Source organism: Haematobia irritans, chromosome 1 (genome assembly GCF_050003625.1).
Source record: "Haematobia irritans isolate KBUSLIRL chromosome 1, ASM5000362v1, whole genome shotgun sequence".
NCBI classification, from domain to species: Eukaryota; Metazoa; Arthropoda; class Insecta; order Diptera; family Muscidae; genus Haematobia; species Haematobia irritans.
Window position 1 is genome coordinate 222,750,493 of NC_134397.1, and position 19,040 is coordinate 222,769,532.

General features: G+C 35.2%; 1 protein-coding gene across 2 annotated transcripts; it reads right to left on the bottom strand.

Moving 5' to 3' along the window:
* Positions 1–835: 835 nt before the first annotated feature.
* On the bottom strand, positions 836–18,796 carry LOC142222650 (uncharacterized). 2 transcript variants are annotated; one of them, XM_075292898.1, is made up of 9 exons: positions 18,584–18,796; positions 18,043–18,520; positions 17,876–17,977; positions 14,445–14,976; positions 8,103–9,573; positions 2,239–2,314; positions 1,942–2,180; positions 1,094–1,371; positions 836–1,023 (listed from the first exon to the last, which is right to left on the bottom strand). In XM_075292898.1, the coding sequence occupies exons 1-9, from the start codon at positions 18,732–18,734 to the stop codon at positions 892–894; spliced, it is 3,459 nt and encodes a 1,152-aa protein (XP_075149013.1). In that variant the 5' UTR covers positions 18,735–18,796; the 3' UTR covers positions 836–891. The 2 variants fall into 2 exon arrangements, with proteins under 2 accessions (XP_075149013.1, XP_075149014.1); XM_075292899.1 differs by having other exon boundaries at positions 1,090–1,371.
* Between the last annotated feature and the right edge of the window lie 244 nt (positions 18,797–19,040).

Genomic DNA, 19,040 nt, shown 5'->3' on the forward strand with positions numbered 1-19,040 from the left:
TTTCTATCGATAATTTTGTAAAAATTTTATTTCTATCAAAAAATTTGTCAATATTTTACTTCTATAGAAAATTTTGTCAAAATTTTATTTCTATAGAAAATTTTGTCAAAATTTTATTCTTATCGAAAATTTAGACAAAATTTTATTTTTATAGAAAATTTTGTCAAAATTTTATTTCTATACAAAGTATTTTCAAAATTTTATTTCTATAGAAAATTTTACAATTTTTTTCTGTAGAAAATTTTCTCAAAATTTCATTTCTATCGAAAATTTTTTTTCTTTCGAAAATTTTGTCAAAATTTTATTTCTATCGAAAATTTTGTCAAAATTTTATTTCTATCGAAAATTTTTTCAAAATTTTATTACAATCCAAAATTTTGTCAATCTTTTATTTCTATCTAATATTTGTTAAACATTTTAATTCTATAGGCATTTTTTCAACATTGTATTTCTAAAGAAAATTTTGTCAATATTTTATTTCTATAGAACATTTTATTTCTATCCAAAATGTTGTCAAAATTTTATTCCTATCGAATATTTGTTCAAAATTTCATTCCTATAGAAATTTTATTGCAATATTATATTTCTATCGAAAATTTTGTTAAAATTTTATTTTTATAGATTATTTTGTTAACATTTTATTTTTATAGAAAATTTTGTCAAAATTTTGCTTCCATCGATAATTTTTTCAATTTTTTTTCTATCAAAAACTTTGTCAAAATTTTATTTTTATAGAAAATTTTGTCAAAATTGTATTTCTATAGAAAGATTTGTCGAAAACTTCTCACTTTTAGTGTATACGCCTCCTATTTTCTATTTTCAGCATTTTCGAGGGTTTACTTGTTTCGATAGAATATATATTTATTAAATCTGCAGCAAGTTCAACCTATTTTACGAATAACTTAGAGGTCTTATTTCATTAAGTAAATCTCGTATACAGCAAATTAATTTTGGATTTCGACATCTCATTTCAGTGGCAGCCGGATACATAGAACATATCAAATGATGCAAATCCGTATAACTCTAGGAAAACAAATTAAATTAAATAAAATTAAATTGCTTAGGGCCATAAATTCAATAAAACACCACCTACTCCAATATTACGCCATGTTAAGGCATAATCTAATTTGATGACATCCAAATCATCTGAACACAACTCAGAAATTTCAACGAAAAATGCCTCTTCAGGAGTAATGCGAACCTCTACCATATTTTCTGCTAGATCTTTCATTTGGATAAATTTCAATACGATATCACGTCGTTTAGCCAGACGATTCCATTGGGAAAAATTGAATTTCATTTGAGTACTATGAATGGCCATACAAGAGTAGGTATGTATTTCTGTGGCCAAATGCTTTTCCGAAAAGTAACCTAAGGAGATTAGAGAATACTTAAAGAAAATAACCTTGTGTATATGTAGAGAACTATTATTTCTTTTCTCCGAAAGGAAATTTAAGACAGACGTGATTATCTATTATATATTATTATAATTTTAATATGAGATTATTGGAAATGTAGACTAAGGTATTGGTGTTATTAAGTTATTGAAAAGAAAATGACAGATACCAATCTCCACAAGCTTGACCATACACATGTTTCATTGCTGGCTAAGTGGAATTTCCATAGTCTTTAGTGTAGATCTGACGTGGGGTGAGATTTTTTGCCGTACATTTTTTGGTATTTGTAATTATAAATAAAAGTGATTTTCATTGTAATCAAAGAAATTATTGACTCCAACAATTTGTTTTTGCATGAAGAAGAAATTTCTTCATTTGTTTATTTCAGAAAATCATAAAAAATGATTGTGTCGTAGGACTTTGATTTGAAAATTTAATCTGTCTCAGATTTTATTTCAGAGAAAAGAAAAGTTTTTTGTGGGTGGTGGTCAAATCGAATCTCTTCAAAGGGTATGTCCTTTAACGATCCTTCTTTTATACAAACCATTTTCAATGTAATAGCAGGCATCATGCTCCGCAAATATATTCAAATAATTGTCCTTGAACATTTTCTTAAATTCCTTGTAATCTTTTATGGGTTTTTCAATTTTCAAATACATTTTGGGATTACGTACAAATCTCTTCGTAGGCTCAGTAACATGGCCTCGTATACCATTCGCTGTGCAATAGAGAACACAACGAACATATTGTGTTTCCAGGGTAAAGACAATTTCATTGTCTGGACTATAGAAAAGATCGAATTGAAGTTTTAATTTACAGAGAATACATGAACAATCCTTACTTCTCTTCACTTGGCTCCAAACTCCAATATTTGAAAGGTAAATGTTCGTAGCGTTTGAAGGCAAAACCAATGGAACCTAAGAAAATTTGGAATAGTTTTAATTACTAAACTGGTGACTTTTTTCAATTTTTCCAAAGTTTGAATAAATTTGCTTTCGACTTTTCAACTTGCCGAATGGAAGTCCACCTTTGACAAGTTCGTTTTTTTTTAATATTTGGATTTTTCCAAATTGGAAAGACTTAAATTTTTAAAATTCTGCAAAGTTGAAAAGTTCTCTTTATAATTTATTCTTCAAATGATTTTTTCAGAGCTATGCAAAGTCGTTTCACATATAACCTGACACGCCATTAATATAGAATTTGGGTAACACTCATTGATGAGAGAGACAGAAAGGGAGAGAATGAATTTGGGTAACACTCATTGATGAGAGAGAGACAGAAAGGGAGAGAATGAAATTTTGATATTTCTGCCAAAACTCACTTGAAGTTTTATATTTAACGGGGTGTGGAGTAGGGTGTCCATAACCGACATCGGTTAACTGGTCTCGTCATGGACACGTATTAAAATTAGCTCGTATTAAAATTGTAATAATAATAGGTAAATTAGATTTATACCAACCCAGAAATTATTTTATCTCCATTTCATAGAAGATCAATCCTTGACCAATCATTCGGGCGAAATCCCGATTTATCCAAGATAATTTCTCTGCCTATTTTCAGACGCCACAATTGTCCACTTGATAACACTATGCTTTGAGAAGAAAATCGTGCTCAAAGTTAAGACAGCGATAACATTTTAATTTAATTTTTTTTTTTTAATTTAAAAAAGTTGCAAATTTTCCACTAAATTTCTAAGAGAGTAGTTCGCCACAATTGTACTGCAATGGACTGAATTATATATCCTAATGGACTGATCCTAACGGAGGCAGCCATTAAGCTAAACAAAGAATCGGGCTCGATGATAAATCCAAAATAAACTGGCTGCCACTATACTCATACCTACCCTAATCTTAGACAGTATGCTTTTCAAATGATGGGTTGGGACATATCTAGGACGAAATATAGGGCAATAGTTGTCGTTGTTGTAAAGGGTGATACGGTTAAAATTTGGTCAAGGGAAAACGCGTGTAAATCGGTGAAATCGTTTGTTTAAAAAATCAAATTAAATTTCTTTTTCAAGTTCAATTAGTACAAAATTCAGGAAAATATTTAGTTAGGCTTTCGCTTTTCCAAATCTGAATTACCGGGCCTCACGCTTGACACCTGCCATCAGATTTTGTACAGCCACCTTGTCCACCTTCTTCGCCGCAGAAAGCCAGTTTGCCTTGAACTGCTGCTCGTCCTTAGCAGTTTTTTGGTCTTCTTTAGTTTCCGCTTGACAATAGCCCAGTATTTCTCAATTGGGCGGAGCTCTGGCGTGTTGGGAGGGTTCTTGTCCTTGGGAACCACCTGCACGTTGTTGGCGGCGTACCACTCCATGGCCTTTTTACCGTAATGGCAAGATGCCAAATCCGGCCAAAACAGTACGGAACAACCGTGTTTCTTCAGGAAAGGCAGCAGACGTTTATTCAAACACTCTTTCACGTAAATTTCTTGGTTGACAGTCCCGGAAGATATGAAAATGCTGCTTTTCAAGCCACAGGTACAGATGGCTTGCCAAACCAGATATTTCTTTGCGAACTTTGACAGTTTTATGTGCTTGAAAATATCTGCTACTTTTCCCCTTCCTTTTGCCGTATAAAACTCCTGTCCCGGAAGCTGCTTGTAGTCGGCTTTGACGTAGGTTTCGTCGTCCATTACCACGCAGTGAAACTTCGTCAGCATCGTCGTGTACAGCCTCCGGGATCGCGCTTTGGCCGTCGTATTTTGTTTATCATCGCGATTTGGAGTCACTACCTTCTTGTAAGTCGATAGTCCGGCTCGTTTTTTGGCTCGATTCACGGTTGTAGACGATACACCCAGCTTATTTGCGGCATCTCGGAGAGAGAGGTTAGGGTTTCGCTTGAAACTACCGGCAACTCTCTTTGTCGTCTCAGCGGCTTCCGGTTTTCGATTTGATTTGGCAACTTTTAGCGATTTTGCCAGCTTTGCGTGCGAGTAGCTCGGATTTTCGTCATTCATTTTGACAACTGAAGAGTGAATTCCAAAATCAAAATAGGAGCAACATTCTACACACACACCTTCAAAATAAGGGGTGTTCAGGTTTTTTAAATGCAAAATTGAAAGAAATACTTATATTGACCAAATTTTGACCGTATCACCCTTTATATCAAAACATGGACCGGTACTCACCATTTTCGACATACGTCTTTATGGTCCTAGAATACCTCTAGATTCCAAATTTGAGGCACATTGGATAAAAACTACGGATTCTAGAAGGCCAGAAGTAAAATCGGGAGATCGGTCTATGTGGGGGCTATATCAAAACATAGGCGCCCAAGAAGCAAAATCGGGAAATCGGTCCATATGGGGGCTATACCAAAAAATGGACCAATAGGCACCGTTTTCGGTACACTTTTTGATGGTCCTAAAATACCTCCAATTGCAGGCAAATTGGATAAAAACTACAATTTTTATAAGACCAAGAACCCAAATCGGGAGGTCGGTTTAAATGGGGACTATATGAAAACTTGGACCGATATAGCACATCTTCGAACTTGACCTGCTTGCAAACAAAAGACGAATCTGTGCCAAATTTCAGGACGATAGCGCCATTATTGAAGGCTGTAACGTGATTACAACAGACAGACGGACATGCTTATATCGTCTTAGAATTTCTCCCTGATCAAGAATATATATACTTTATATAGACGGAAATCAATATTTCGATGTGTTGCAAACGGAATGACAAACTTATTATACCATCGTCACTATTCTATGGTGCTGGGTATAAAAAGCAATTTATAATGCTTTAATTTGTGCTTTCACTTAACGAGCTGTAGTGAGACTTTTTATGCCACCTTTTTAAAACGATCGGGTTATCTTTGTACAAAATGTTCCCAGAAAAAGGATTGCTAGCAGACGTAAAGGGTGATTCTTTTGAGGTTAGGATTTTCATGAATTAGTATTTGACAGATCACGTGGGATTTCAGACATGGTGTCAAAGAGAAAGATGCTCAGTATGCTTTGACATTTCATCATGAATAGACTTACTAAGGAGCAACGCTTGCAAATCATTGAATTTTATTACCAAAATCAGTGGCAGAAAATCCGCTTTTTTATCGACAAATTTTGTTCAGCGATGAGGCTCATTTCTGGTTGAATGGCTACGTAAATAAGCAAAATTGCCGCATTTGGAGTGAAGAGCAACCAGAAGCCGTTCAAGAACTGCCCATGCATCCCGAAAAATGCACTGTTTGGTGTGGTTTGTACGCTGGTGGAATCATTGGACCGTATTTTTTCAAAGATGCTGTTGGACGCAACGTTACGGTGAATGGCGATCGCTATCGTTCGATGCTAACAAACTTTTTGTTGCCAAAAATGGAAGAACTGAACTTGGTTGACATGTGGTTTCAACAAGATGGCGCTACATGCCACACAGCTCGCGATTCTATGGCCATTTTGAGGGAAAACTTCGGAGAACAATTCATCTCAAGAAATGGACCGGTAAGTTGGCCACCAAGATCATGCGATTTGACGCCTTTAGACTATTTTTTGTGGGGCTACGTCAAGTCTAAAGTCTACAGAAATAAGCCAGCAACTATTCCAGCTTTGGAAGACAACATTTCCGAAGAAATTCGGGCTATTCCGGCCGAAATGCTCGAAAAAGTTGCCCAAAATTGGACTTTCCGAATGGACCACCTAAGACGCAGCCGCGGTCAACATTTAAATGAAATTATCTTCAAAAAGTAAATGTCATGGACCAATCTAACGTTTCAAATAAAGAACCGATGAGATTTTGCAAATTTTATGCGTTTTTTTTTTTTAAAAAGTTATCAAGCTCTTAACAAATCACCCTTTACAAAAGTGTCAAATTTATCAACCCTGTAGTAGACCGCTTGACTACATCTAAAAATTCCCACTGATATATTTGCATATTTTCAGGCGCTCATATGTAATTCAAAGTCTCTAACTGTACTACACTATTTTTATTTTCACTCACTTATTTTACTTCGATTTATTACATCTGAATATTTTTTTATATGGATGTCAAAACGCAAACGAGAGAGAGAGAGAGCGAAGCAATACCAAAATATCAGTAATAACAAAAGTATCAACAACTATAGTAACAAATAACATACACAATACCACTAGACATGACAACAGCAACAACAACCATAATAATATTGGCTACTATTAGAGCAATAACAATAATGACTTACAAAAAGAGAATACCCATTAGGGTAGCGTGGGTGGTTGGTAAAAGGACCCAAAATGTATTTATATAGACCTCCTTAGGGCTGAATTCTGGGAAATGTACATAAATAGCTTGCAAAAATAAGCAACATCATTGTTGACAACTTGTCCATCGTGGGTATCTAATTGGAATTTATTTTTCATGTTGATATCGAATTAGATTTAATGCTGCATCTAAGAAAACAAGTACATCGAAATGATTTCATACATTATTCTTTGAAAGATAGTTGAAATCAAATATTTCTCAAAGGTTGGACAATTGTTCACCCAAACTAATTTCAAACACAATCATTTGAAATTGTGCTGAGTTCAGATATATTTCTACAGTAATTTTTGACAATATTGATGTCGAGTGAATAGTATTCTTGTGTTAAACTTCGGTCAGACCTTTCGCTGCCCTTTTAGTGCCCTTTTTAAAGTAGCCAAGTACTGAGTAGCAGCGGATGAACGGAAATATGTATTTTGCAGCACTTTGTAAAATTATCGAGGGGAAATTTTTGCAATTTATGAAAATTAATGACATGACAACTGGACAAATAATATGAAAAATACCCACAGGGTACGTCCAATGAAGAAGGACATAGTGGTCGGGAAATGACAGTGATTGGTTAAACAACAATTAATTATTATTCTCATTATCGAATAGATACTATGAATAGTTCATGTGTTTTTTTTGTACCCTCCACCATAGGGGGGTATATTAACTTTGTCATTCCGTTTGTAACACATCGAAATATTGCTCTAAGACCCCATAAAGTATATATATTCTGGGTCGTGGTGAAATTCTGAGTCGATCTGAGCATGTCCGTCCGTCCGTCTGTTGAAATCACGCTAACTTCCGAACGAAACAAGCTATCGACTTGAAACTTGGCACAGGTAGTTGTTATTGATGTAGGTCGGATGGTATTGCAAATGGGCCATATCGGTCCACTTTTACGTATAGCCCCCATATAAACGGACCCCCAAATTTGGCTTGCGAGGCCTCTAAGAGAAGCAAATTTCCTCCGATCCGGCTGAAATTTGGTACATGGTGTTATTATATGGTCTCTAAAAACCATGCAAAAATTGGTCCATATCGGTCCATAATTATATATAGCCCCCATATAAACCGATCCCCCGATTTGGCTTGCAGAGCTTCTAAGAGCAACAATTTCATCCTTTATAATGCATAACACATCTACTAAAGGAATACAATTTGCCTAAATTCGGCCTTTCTCCTAACCAGATAGATTGAAACTTTTTATGCCACCTTTTTAAAGTTATTATACCAATTTTGATTGAAATGATACTGTTAGGAAATTTGTCACTATGGTAGTACATGACCAATTATACCTGCCGTAACATTTGCATGGTCATTTGGTGTAATTCACTTGTACTCTTAGCGAGATGATAGAGTGACACTTTTTAAGCCACTTCTTTTTACAAAGAAGGCCAAACTTTCTATTGCGAATTATAATAACTTTTGAAAACCAAAAATGTCTATGATAAATTTTACCCCTCAAATCTTACCCAAACGATCCGTTTGTATAACCATAGTATGTTTCTCCCGATTAAACTCCGATTTTAGTATATGTTTCGTAGTCCAATGGGAATAGGTTACAATTTGAGTCTTCTTAATCCCACTAAAATCTTCAGTAGACTCTATACTAGAATCATATGATGTATCCTCGGATATTGATGGTTCCACAATTTGAATTTTATTACCCTCGTTTTGCAAATCACGTTTACTATCTTTCGCCAATGAATATTTTACATCATCCGATTTACTTTTCGAAATCAACCGTTTTGTTCTACCAGCATTTTTGTCCATACTAATTGAGGATTGGATAAATTTTCGATCATATTTCTTAAAGAATTGCTTCAAACGTTTATTTTGCCATTTCATTTTGGATTTGAATGGTTTTAAATCTAAAATTTTACGAACTCTTAGTTTATATTGATGTTTAATGGAATTTAAAAGACGCATCAGTTCCAAAAACGATTCGGGTTCAAAATTTTCGCCAATTGCATTGTCTTCGTCGTCCTGTAATTGACCTATGATGCGTATAAGTTCATGCGGAGAATATAAAGCAAATACACGTTCAGGATTATTTTGAAAATCATTATAGGCTAAAGCTCGATTCAAAATTCCATCGCCAATATCATGACTTTCTGCTTGCTTACGTAACAGAAGACCTGCTTTAGTCTTTGGTTTCGTACGAGAGGCCTCTACAAGTTCTTCTTTTATTTCATTAGGAAATTTAAATGAGGAGATTATACGAGGCAGACAATGCCTTTCTAAATGGCGAATTTGATCTTTGTTCAACAATGGTGATAACTGGAAATCTTGTATATTCAATGTCCCATCAGAACTACGAGGTCTTCTTGGAATTTGACCATCAGTTAGGCTTATGCGTAACGACAGAGCAGATTGGAAAAAGTTTCCTTGAGAAAATCCTGATGAAGCACCAATACGTCGTGGTATATTCCTTGCAAGAGAGTTATCATGAATTGACGGCTTAATCCCCAAAGAATCTGGAGAGAAATGTTGCACTTCAATATCTTTGGTAGGTGAAGCTATAGAGATACTTAAAGGCTGGGATTTCCTTGTTAACTCCAAGCCTACTATTGGAGGTTCCTTTTTTTCCTGTGGCAGCACTTTTTCAGTTATTTCATAGTGACATGCTATCGGTTCACCCCAATAGCATAGATACTCAGGTAATTTTACAGTCATTACAAACCAAGGACATTCAGGATCTGTGGAATCTTTAAGTGGCTCTGATGAACGTAAAAGATTTACTGAACTCATAAGACGAGTTGATCTCTTCGATAGAAATCGAGGTATAGAGGGTATATATAAATCTTTTTCGATCTTTAAATTGGTACCATTATGATGCCAAGTCATATTAAAGCCATTGAAATCAAAGTCCGTATGAGGGGGCTTAGTGACATACTCCAATTGATAGATACCACCCAAGATGAAGAACTTTTTTAAATTAATCTATGAATATTCATAAAGAAAAAAAAAACGATTAGTGCACAGAATTGTTTTATTAAATTAGGTGATCCCATTAAGTGTTTTCATGATGGTCTGATATCAATGCAAGCTGTTTCTTACGATCCTATTATTATAATTCTGTAGGAGTTTGTACAAAGAAGATGAGGCGATTGGAAAAAGAAATGCAAGATGCCAATTTATTCATTTTTACCCATCCAGGAGCAACCATTGTGCAGTGTTTAGCATGCCCGCCTTGCAAACACAAGTTTGTGGGTTCAAACCCAGTTTCGGCCAAACACTAAAAATGTTTTCAGTGATGGTGACATATCTGAGTGTTTCAAGGCTTCTCTATGTGGTTTCAATGCAATGTGGAACGCTGTCTAAGTCTAAGTGAGCCTGAAATATTGGGCACTATACCTAACCTAACCTAACCTTGACCAATCATCTGAATTCGGAAATGCCTCTTTGTTGTTGTATTAGTGTACTAATATTTAGAAGGAAAAATAAGGTTAATGGGTTGAAGTCATATGAAAAAATGAAGTACTTTGGTGGTAGAGATTGTGCAGTTTGGTAAGAGAAATTCTCGTATGTTTTTTCCATTGGCATATAAGACCTAAAGACAGTCAAGATATGTCGCTAATAACGTCAAATATTAGAATTAGTTTAGATTATGCTAGAATTAGCTACCTTTGGCACGAATTATGGCTTTCCAATGGCCGAAAAGGCCATCACACGCTCCACGAAAGTGGCTGTGCGTTATTTTGGCCTATTCCCTGTGAAGCGGCGTTTTGAGATGATCGACACTTTGGTAGTTTTTTTAGTGACAATCTTACTCTATAAAATGTCCCAGTCGGAGAAGTCCCTCGGATTGAGATCCGGAGATTCGGAGATTTATGTGGTCATTGTGCGTTGGAAATGAAGCGAGGAAACTTCTTAGTCCTATTGAAATGTCTATGAACAATGCCATCTCATGTTGCATGAAAGAGGGTTTGCGGTATTTTGGCCCATTCCCGTCGACACAGTTGTATTTTTTGGTAACTACTTTACTCTTCAAAATGCCGCAGGCGCAAAAGTCAATCGGATTGAGATCCGGAGATTTAAGTGACCATTGTGTGTTAGGAATGAAGCGATGAAACTACTTTTTAAGCTATTCTTCCCAGTGAAGTGACATATTGGGATTATCGACCCTTTGTTCTGTTTAGTGCCAATCTCACTCTTCAAAATGCCGCAGGCGCAAAAGTCCATCGGATTGAGATCCGGGGATTTAAGTGGCCATTGTGCGTTAGAAATGAAGCGAGCAAACGGCTTTTTAAGCTATTCTTCCCAGTGAAGTGACGTATTGGGATTATCGACCCTTTGTTTTGTTTAGTGCCAATCTCAGGCGCAAAGACCTTCGGATTGAGATCTGGAGATTTTTTTTGACCACTGTACGTTAGAAATTATGCGAATAAACTCCAGCTTGATGTCCATGAACAAAGCCTAACACGCTGCACGAAATTAGCTCCGCAATAGTTTGGCCCATTCCCGTAGCCGTCTTGAGATGATCGACACTTTAATATTTTTAATGCCTACTTTACTCTCCAAGCTCCTAAAGACCAACGGACTATAATCCATAGATTTTGGTGTCCATTGTGCGTTAGAAATGAAGCGAGGAAATTCCTTTTTAAGCCATTTTTGGTTGACAACTGCTAAGTGCAGAATCCTGCTTCGGCCGAAATGTTTGTGTGCCCAGGGCTTTAATACTATCTTTAGGACATTTCCCCGACAATATTTGAAATTGAATTTGACCCACGGTCGCTGAGCGCCCATTAGATGGTACAGCGGCTTACACGATTACCATCGGCGACGCTTGAGTTTTGTTGGCTAATCGAAGGTGTTAATTTTAAACTGGACTTCTAGGCAAGTAAACTCGATACTTTTGTTTGTTCACTAACTGCTCAATTTTTCATCGCAGAGAACCAGATTCGGTAACAGGCCACATCTGTGCAAGCGAAGCCACTACTGGGATCTTTAACTTTATTTGTGCATCGGTGAGCTCTTGCCCTTTTTATACTCTCCACCATAGGATGGGGGTATACTAACTTTGTCATTCCGTTTGTAACACATCGAAATATTGGTCTAAAGTATATATTCTGGGTGGTGGTGAAATTCTGAGTCGATCTGAGCATGTCCGTCCGTCCGTCCGTCCGTCCGTCTGTTGAAATCCGAACGAAACAAGCTATCGACTTGAAACTTGGCACAAGTAGTTGTTAGTGATGTAGGTCGGATGGTATTGCAAATGAGCCAGATCGGTCCACTTTTATGTATAACCCCCATATAAACGGACCCCCAAATTTGGCTTGCGGACTCTCTAAGAGAAGCAAATTTCATCCGATCCGGCTGAAATTTGGTACATAGTGTTAGTAAATGGTCTCTAACAACCATGCAAAATTCGTCCACATCGGTTCATAATTATATATAGCCCCCATATAAACCGATCCCCCGATATGGCTTTTGGAGCCTCTAAGAGAAGCAAATTTCATCCGATCCGGCTGAAATATAGTACGTGGTGTTAGTATATGGTCTCTAATTACCATGCAAAAATTGGTCCACATCGGTGCATAATTATATATAGCCCCCATATAAACCGATCACCAGATTTGACCTCCGGAGCTTCCTGGAAGACCAAAATTCATCTGATTCAGTTGAAATTTGGCACGTGGTGTTAATATATGGCCTCAAATACCCATGCAAAAATTGGTCGAAATCGGTCCATAATTATATACAGCCCCCATATAAACCGATCCCCAGATTTGAAGTCCGGAGTCCCTTGGAAGAGAAAAATTCATCCGATTCGGTTGAAATTTGGTACGTGGTTTTAATATACGGCCTCAAACACCCATGCAAAAATATGTTGAAATCGGATCATAATTATATAGAGCCCCCATATAAACCGATTCCCCGATTTGGCTTTCGGAGCCTCTAAGAGAAGCAAATTTCATCCTATCCGGCTGAAATTTAGTACATGGTGTTAGTATATGGTCTCTAACAACCACGCAAAAATTGGTCCACATCGGTTAATAATTATATATAGCTCCCATATAAACCGATCCTCCGATTTGGCTTGCGGAGCCTCTAAGAGAAGCAAATTTCATCCGATCCGGCTGAAATTTAGTAAATGGTGTTAGTATATGGTCTCTAATGACCATGCAAAAATTGGTCCACATCGGTACATAATTATATATAGCCCCCATATAAACCGATCCCCAGATTTGACCTCCGGACCCCCTTGGAAGAGCAAAATTCATCCGATTCGGTTGAAATTTGGTACGTGATGTTAGTATATGGTATCGAACAACCATGCAGGAATTGGTTCATATCAGTAATTATATATAGCCCCCATATAAACCGATCCACAGATTTGACCTCCGGTGCCTTTTGGAGAAGTAAAATTCATTTGATCTGGTTGAAATTTGGTACGTGGTGTTAGTATATGATATTAACAACCATGACAAAAGTTGTCCATATCAGTCCATAATCATATATAGCCCCCATATAAACCGATCCCGAGATTTGGTTTTGGAGCCTCCTGGAGGACAAATTTCATCCGAGTCAGTTGAAATTTGGTACATTGTGCTAGTATATGGCCGTTACCAACCATGCCTAACTAGGTCCACATAGGTCTATTGTTATACATAGCGCTCAGATAAATCGATCCCCAATCACACAAAAATTGGTCCGTATCAAGTTCATAATTGTATATAGCCCACATATAAGCGATCCCCATATTTCAATTCTGGCTATCTATGTACCGTGCAAAATTCCATATCGATTCGTTATTATTTGTAGATTTACCTACACATACCTTTTTTGCCTAATATATACCACGTATGGACTAACTCATAATTTAGAAAACGATGTTAAGAAGTTTTAAGATACCAAACCCAAGTAATTCGATTGTGGATAACAGTCTTTCGTAGAAGTTTCTACGCAATCCATGGTGGAGGGTACATAAGATTCGGCCTGGCCGAACTTACGGCCATATATACTTGTTGGAACTTCAGTTCAAGCTCATTTCTAAATACGTGTTGCCATTGTGGCCTCTCAATGCAACCCTGCCAATATCATGATAACCAAAAACGTTACAAGAAACAAAAGTTTTATTCACATTTCAATGCTATAGTCGCTTGCGGTGTTCCACGCCCATATAAGGCAATTACACAATCACGCTTTATTTTTTAATGCAATAGATCAAAATGCTTTTGTAAGCTATTGAAGAATAAAATGGACTATCTCTGTTTCGGTTAGGTATAGTGGCCAGACCCTTAGTTTCGGCTCACTCCATTGTGATACCAAAAGTTGTGAACTTCTCTCATGTCAATGAGTGCTGCCCAATTCTATGTTTAGCTCAATGATATGTGTCTCAGAATATATGTATGTATGCGAGGCATGCTAGCCATTGCCACAGGTTGGATTCCAACTGTCACTGGAATAAATCTGTCAGTGGTCATACAAGCGGTTTAGAAATTATAGAAACCTAAAGTTGGTAGAAATACATATCAGCCATACTGTGCATACATAATTTTAATGTGAGTTTAAATTGAAATTGCTTAACCCTACCATGTGTGGCAAGGTCGCTGCGGAAGTTTTCGATTTTTATTATAACTCTGTACTAATTACTACGGGAAGAGTTAAACCATGTAAATGATAATATTAATCACCAATGCCAATTAATTGTTGCAATTCATTTCTTTCTTCTGTCGAATAATTGAATGAAATAATTTGGTAATTAAAATTTTTTCAACTACAATTAAAATTGTAACTGAAAAATTGTTTAGTAATATTTTTCCCTTGTAATATTGGAATAGTAACTCTAGTCTTTTACAAATGCCTACCTCATCACTATCCAAATCCAACAAATCGGGATTATAAATTTGATTAATAAAATTTTCATATTGTTTTTGTTCTTCCTCCAAGAAATCCTCATAGATATCTGGAAATATGTCAGCATCAATTATTGGAGGTTCCTTGCCTGGTTTTACCATTTTCATGGCTTTCCCCTTTTTGCCACTTTTCGTTCCCTCGTCTTTGGCCATTTTATTCTCTTTACCCTTTTTCGTTTGCTCTTCTTCATATTCTCGTAATTTTTCTTCATATTCAAGACGTTTTTGAACCATTTCTTCTCGTATTCGGCCTTGTATTTCCAATTGCATTAACCATTCATTGATAAGACATTCATGTAAATCTTGAATTCCAGCATTGAGATTAACAGCTGGAACAATTACATGGGAAGAACTTTTAGCCTTTTCACTGACATGATCAAAATCCATGTGAATGGCACGTATGGCAAAATTTTCATAGAGCATTGTGGAGGGAATGTGGAGACGAATGTTGATGTTATGCAAATCGGCTACCAATCGAGGTTCACTAAAGATTATTTTGATTATTTAATAGGAATGTGAAGAAGAAGAGAAACATGAATGAGACCTTTACAATAAAAATAGTTTTTGTCTTCAATCACGAAATTAATTCATCCATTTTTAATTTTTAATTAAAATGTCTTCAATCACAGAAATGATAGTACACAGAAAAAAATATCACCAAAATATTTCAAGTTAATTGAATTTGAAAAAAATTTTCAATTAATAAATTAATTGATGCAATTAACTTTCTCATCAAACTCGGAAGACTAAGTCAGTTAAAACAAGTAAGTTCGGCCAGGCCGAATCTTATGTACCCTCTGCCATGGACTGCGTAGAAACTTCTACGAAAGACTGTCATCCACAATCGAATTACTTGGGTTGTGGTAACACTTACCGATGGCAAGGTATCTTAAAACTTCTTAACATCGTTTTCTAAATTGTCAGTTAGTCCATACGTGGTATATATTACACAAAAAGGTATGTCTAGGTAAGTCTACAAATAATTACGAATCGATATGGAATTTTGCACGGTACTTAGAGAGCCCGAATTGAAATATGGGGGTCGCTTATATGGGGGCTATGTATAATTATGAACTTGATATGGACCAATTTTTTTGTGATTGGGGATCGATTTATCTGAGGGCTATATATAACTGAAGACCGATATGGACCTAGTTAGGCATGGTTGTTAACGGCCATATACTAGCACAATGTACCAAATTTCAACTGACTCGGATGAAATTTGCTCCTCCAAGAAGCTCCAAACCAAATCTCGGGATCGGTTTATATGGGGGCCATATATGATTATGGATTGATATGGACCACTTTCGGCATGTCTGTTAAATATCATATACTACCACCACGTACCAAATTTCAACCAGATCGGATGAATTTTGCTTCTCCAAAAAGCACCGGAGGTCAAATCTGGGGATCGGTTTATATGGGGGCTATATATAATTATGGACTGAAATGAACCAATTCCTGCATGGTTGTTGGGTAACATATACTAACATCACGTACCAAATTTCAACTGAATCAGATGAATTTTGGTCTTCCAAGAGGCTCCAGAGGTCAAATCTGGTGATCGGTTTATATGGGGGCTATATATAATTATCGACCGATGTGGACCAATTTTTGCATAGTTGTTAGAGACCATATACTAACACCATGTACCAAATTTCAGCCGGATCGGATGAAATTTGCTTCTCTTAGAGGATCCGCAAGCCAAATCTGGGTATCGGTTTATATGGGGGCTATATATAATTATAGACCGATGTGGACCACTTTTGGCGTGGTTGTTAGAGACCATATACTAACACCATGTACCAAATCTCAGCCGGTTCGGATGAAATTTGCTTCTCTTAGAGGATCTACAAGCCAAATCTGGGGGTCCGTTTATATGGGGTCTATACGTAAAAGTGGACCGATATGGCCCAGTTGCAATACCATCGGACCTACATCAATAACAACTACATGTGCCAAGTTTCGAGTCGATAGCTTGTTTCGTTCGGAAGTTAGCGTGATTTCAACTGACGGACGGTCGGACGGACGGACGGACATGCTTAGATCGTCACAGAATTTCACCACGACCCAGAATATATATACTTTATGGGGTCTTAGAGCAATATTTCGATGTGTTACAAACGGAATGACAAAGTTAATATACCCCCGTCCTATGGTGGAGGGTATAAAAAGTGATGGGGTTTTTTTCATTTTTACCCAAAAATTTATTTCACACTATCAATTTTTTAATCAAACCAAAAACGCTAATTCCGTTAAGAAAGTAATTTCCAATTATTTTCTTAACTATTATATTTTTATTAAAAAATTGAATTTTGCAATCAACATCTATTAAATTTTTAATTGAATCGATTGAATCGATGAAATCAATAAATACTATCATTTTCGTCATTGAAGATATTTCCATGAAATTAATTATGGGATCAATTAATTTCCTGATTGAATGAGATTTTTTTTGTGTACACAGGAAATTTTACAATTAAAAAATTAATAATTTTTTTTAATTAAAACGAAAATCAATCACATAAAATAGTAGTATCAATTAATTGAAGATCTTTCAATTAAAAATTATATGGATCATTTATTTTGTAATTCAACACAAGAAATTACTTTTTACTGTGTATCAGTCACCATAGTCCATTAGAAAAGTTGTTGTTCCAAATAAAAAAATTAATTTATTTTTATGTTAGCCTGATATCAATGCAGGCTGGTTCAATGTCCAATAAGCTCGAATAAAATATTGTAATAACTTCTAGTTTAAAATTAATTTATACAATTAGTTTTTGTGATTGATTTGTGTTACAATTATATATTTTGTTGAACCAATTATAATTTTAATTGAATATTTTTTTAAAATCATTTTAAATTTTAATTCGAAAATGGTAATATATTGTTTCTGTGCTTTTCGTATTTTATACCAATTCGTGATTATGGTTATTATGGTCCCTACTTACTCCAAATGAGAGAATCGTATTGGAACATTTTTGAATCAATTTTTTTTTTGTGTGTACACAGCAAACTTTCCAATTAAAAAAATAATTTAATATTTTTTTCATTTAAAACAAAAACCAATCACATAAATTAATAGTATCAATTAATTGAAGATCTTTCAATTAAAAATTAATTGGATTACTTAATTTTGTGATTAAACAAAAAAAATATTTTTTCTGTGTATCAGTCACAATAGTCAATTAAAAAAAATTATTGTTCCAATTAAATAATTTTTGTGATTGATTTTTGTTTCAATTAAAATTGTTGTTGAACCAATTACAATTTTAATTGAATATATTTTTTTTTAATCGATTAAAATTTTACCTCGAAAAAGTTTGGTAATATTTTTTTCTGTGTTTTTTGGAGTTTTCTACCAGTTCGGGATTACTTACTCCAAATGAGAGAATCGTATTGGAACATTTTTCAACGACCATATATGAATTTGGAAATGATCTCCAGAGAAACAGTATTCACTTGAAATGGTATCCACAGAGCTGATGAATAATGTATTGACATTACGGCGCCTAAATGAAATTAAATTAACAAACACAAAACTTACTTCATATAAGCTTCTTCAGAGCATAATATACGATATGTATAACAATCCAAAAAATCGCCAATATATTTTTGTAGAGAAAATTTCAATTCTTTGATATCGTGCAATATCGATGGAGAACATTTAGCCACCTCAAAATCATTATCAAGAAAATATTCAGTACGTCGTATAACACTTAAGCAATTGTTAATATCTTCATTATATTCCATACCAAATTCTGGTTTTAATTTCTCTTTCAAATTCATTCGCGTAAGATTTTTGCGAAAAATGCTCTGAGTTAATATGCTACGCTCATTTACGGCCAAAGGCCAATCAATATTAGCCTCTGGTTGTTTCTCTTCAAAAAATTTAAGTTTTGTTAGGAACATACGAATATTCGGTGGTTGATATGGTTTCGGCAAAGGATTACAAGTTAAATATTCTTGCCATTTATCAGCAATTAATTGTTGTTCATTTAATTCCTCAATTTGTATAATGGCATCTAGAGGAGAAAAGAGCAAGGAATTGATAAACATGGACTATGCAATTTCTTTACTATTCTTACCATCTATGAAATTCAAACAAACTCTCAAATCACTTAAACGATTTGAATATTTTTGTTCTCTAGCTTTTATTTCATCTAATGTGAGAAATTCATAAACTTTTTCGGGTGGTCCTTTTGGTTCTTTGTTTTTCTTGGTCTTTTTAGGAGGCATTTTTTAAATAGAATTTTGATGTGAAAACTAAAATTTAAAGTGCCATAGGAATGACAATTGATTGATATTCCATGAAATAGACATGATTGATATTCCATGACATAGACATAGACTTCAAATGTATAATACAATAATTTTATACCTCATTCACATTACACCTCCAAAATCCATTTTAGCTAGATTTCAACTGTCATTTGCCTTATAAAAAATGGATTTCAAATCTACTTTTAGTAGATTTCGAGACTAATGTGAATGAGGTATTATCGAGTAGAAAATCAATCCGATTTGTTATAAAGTTTGTCACTT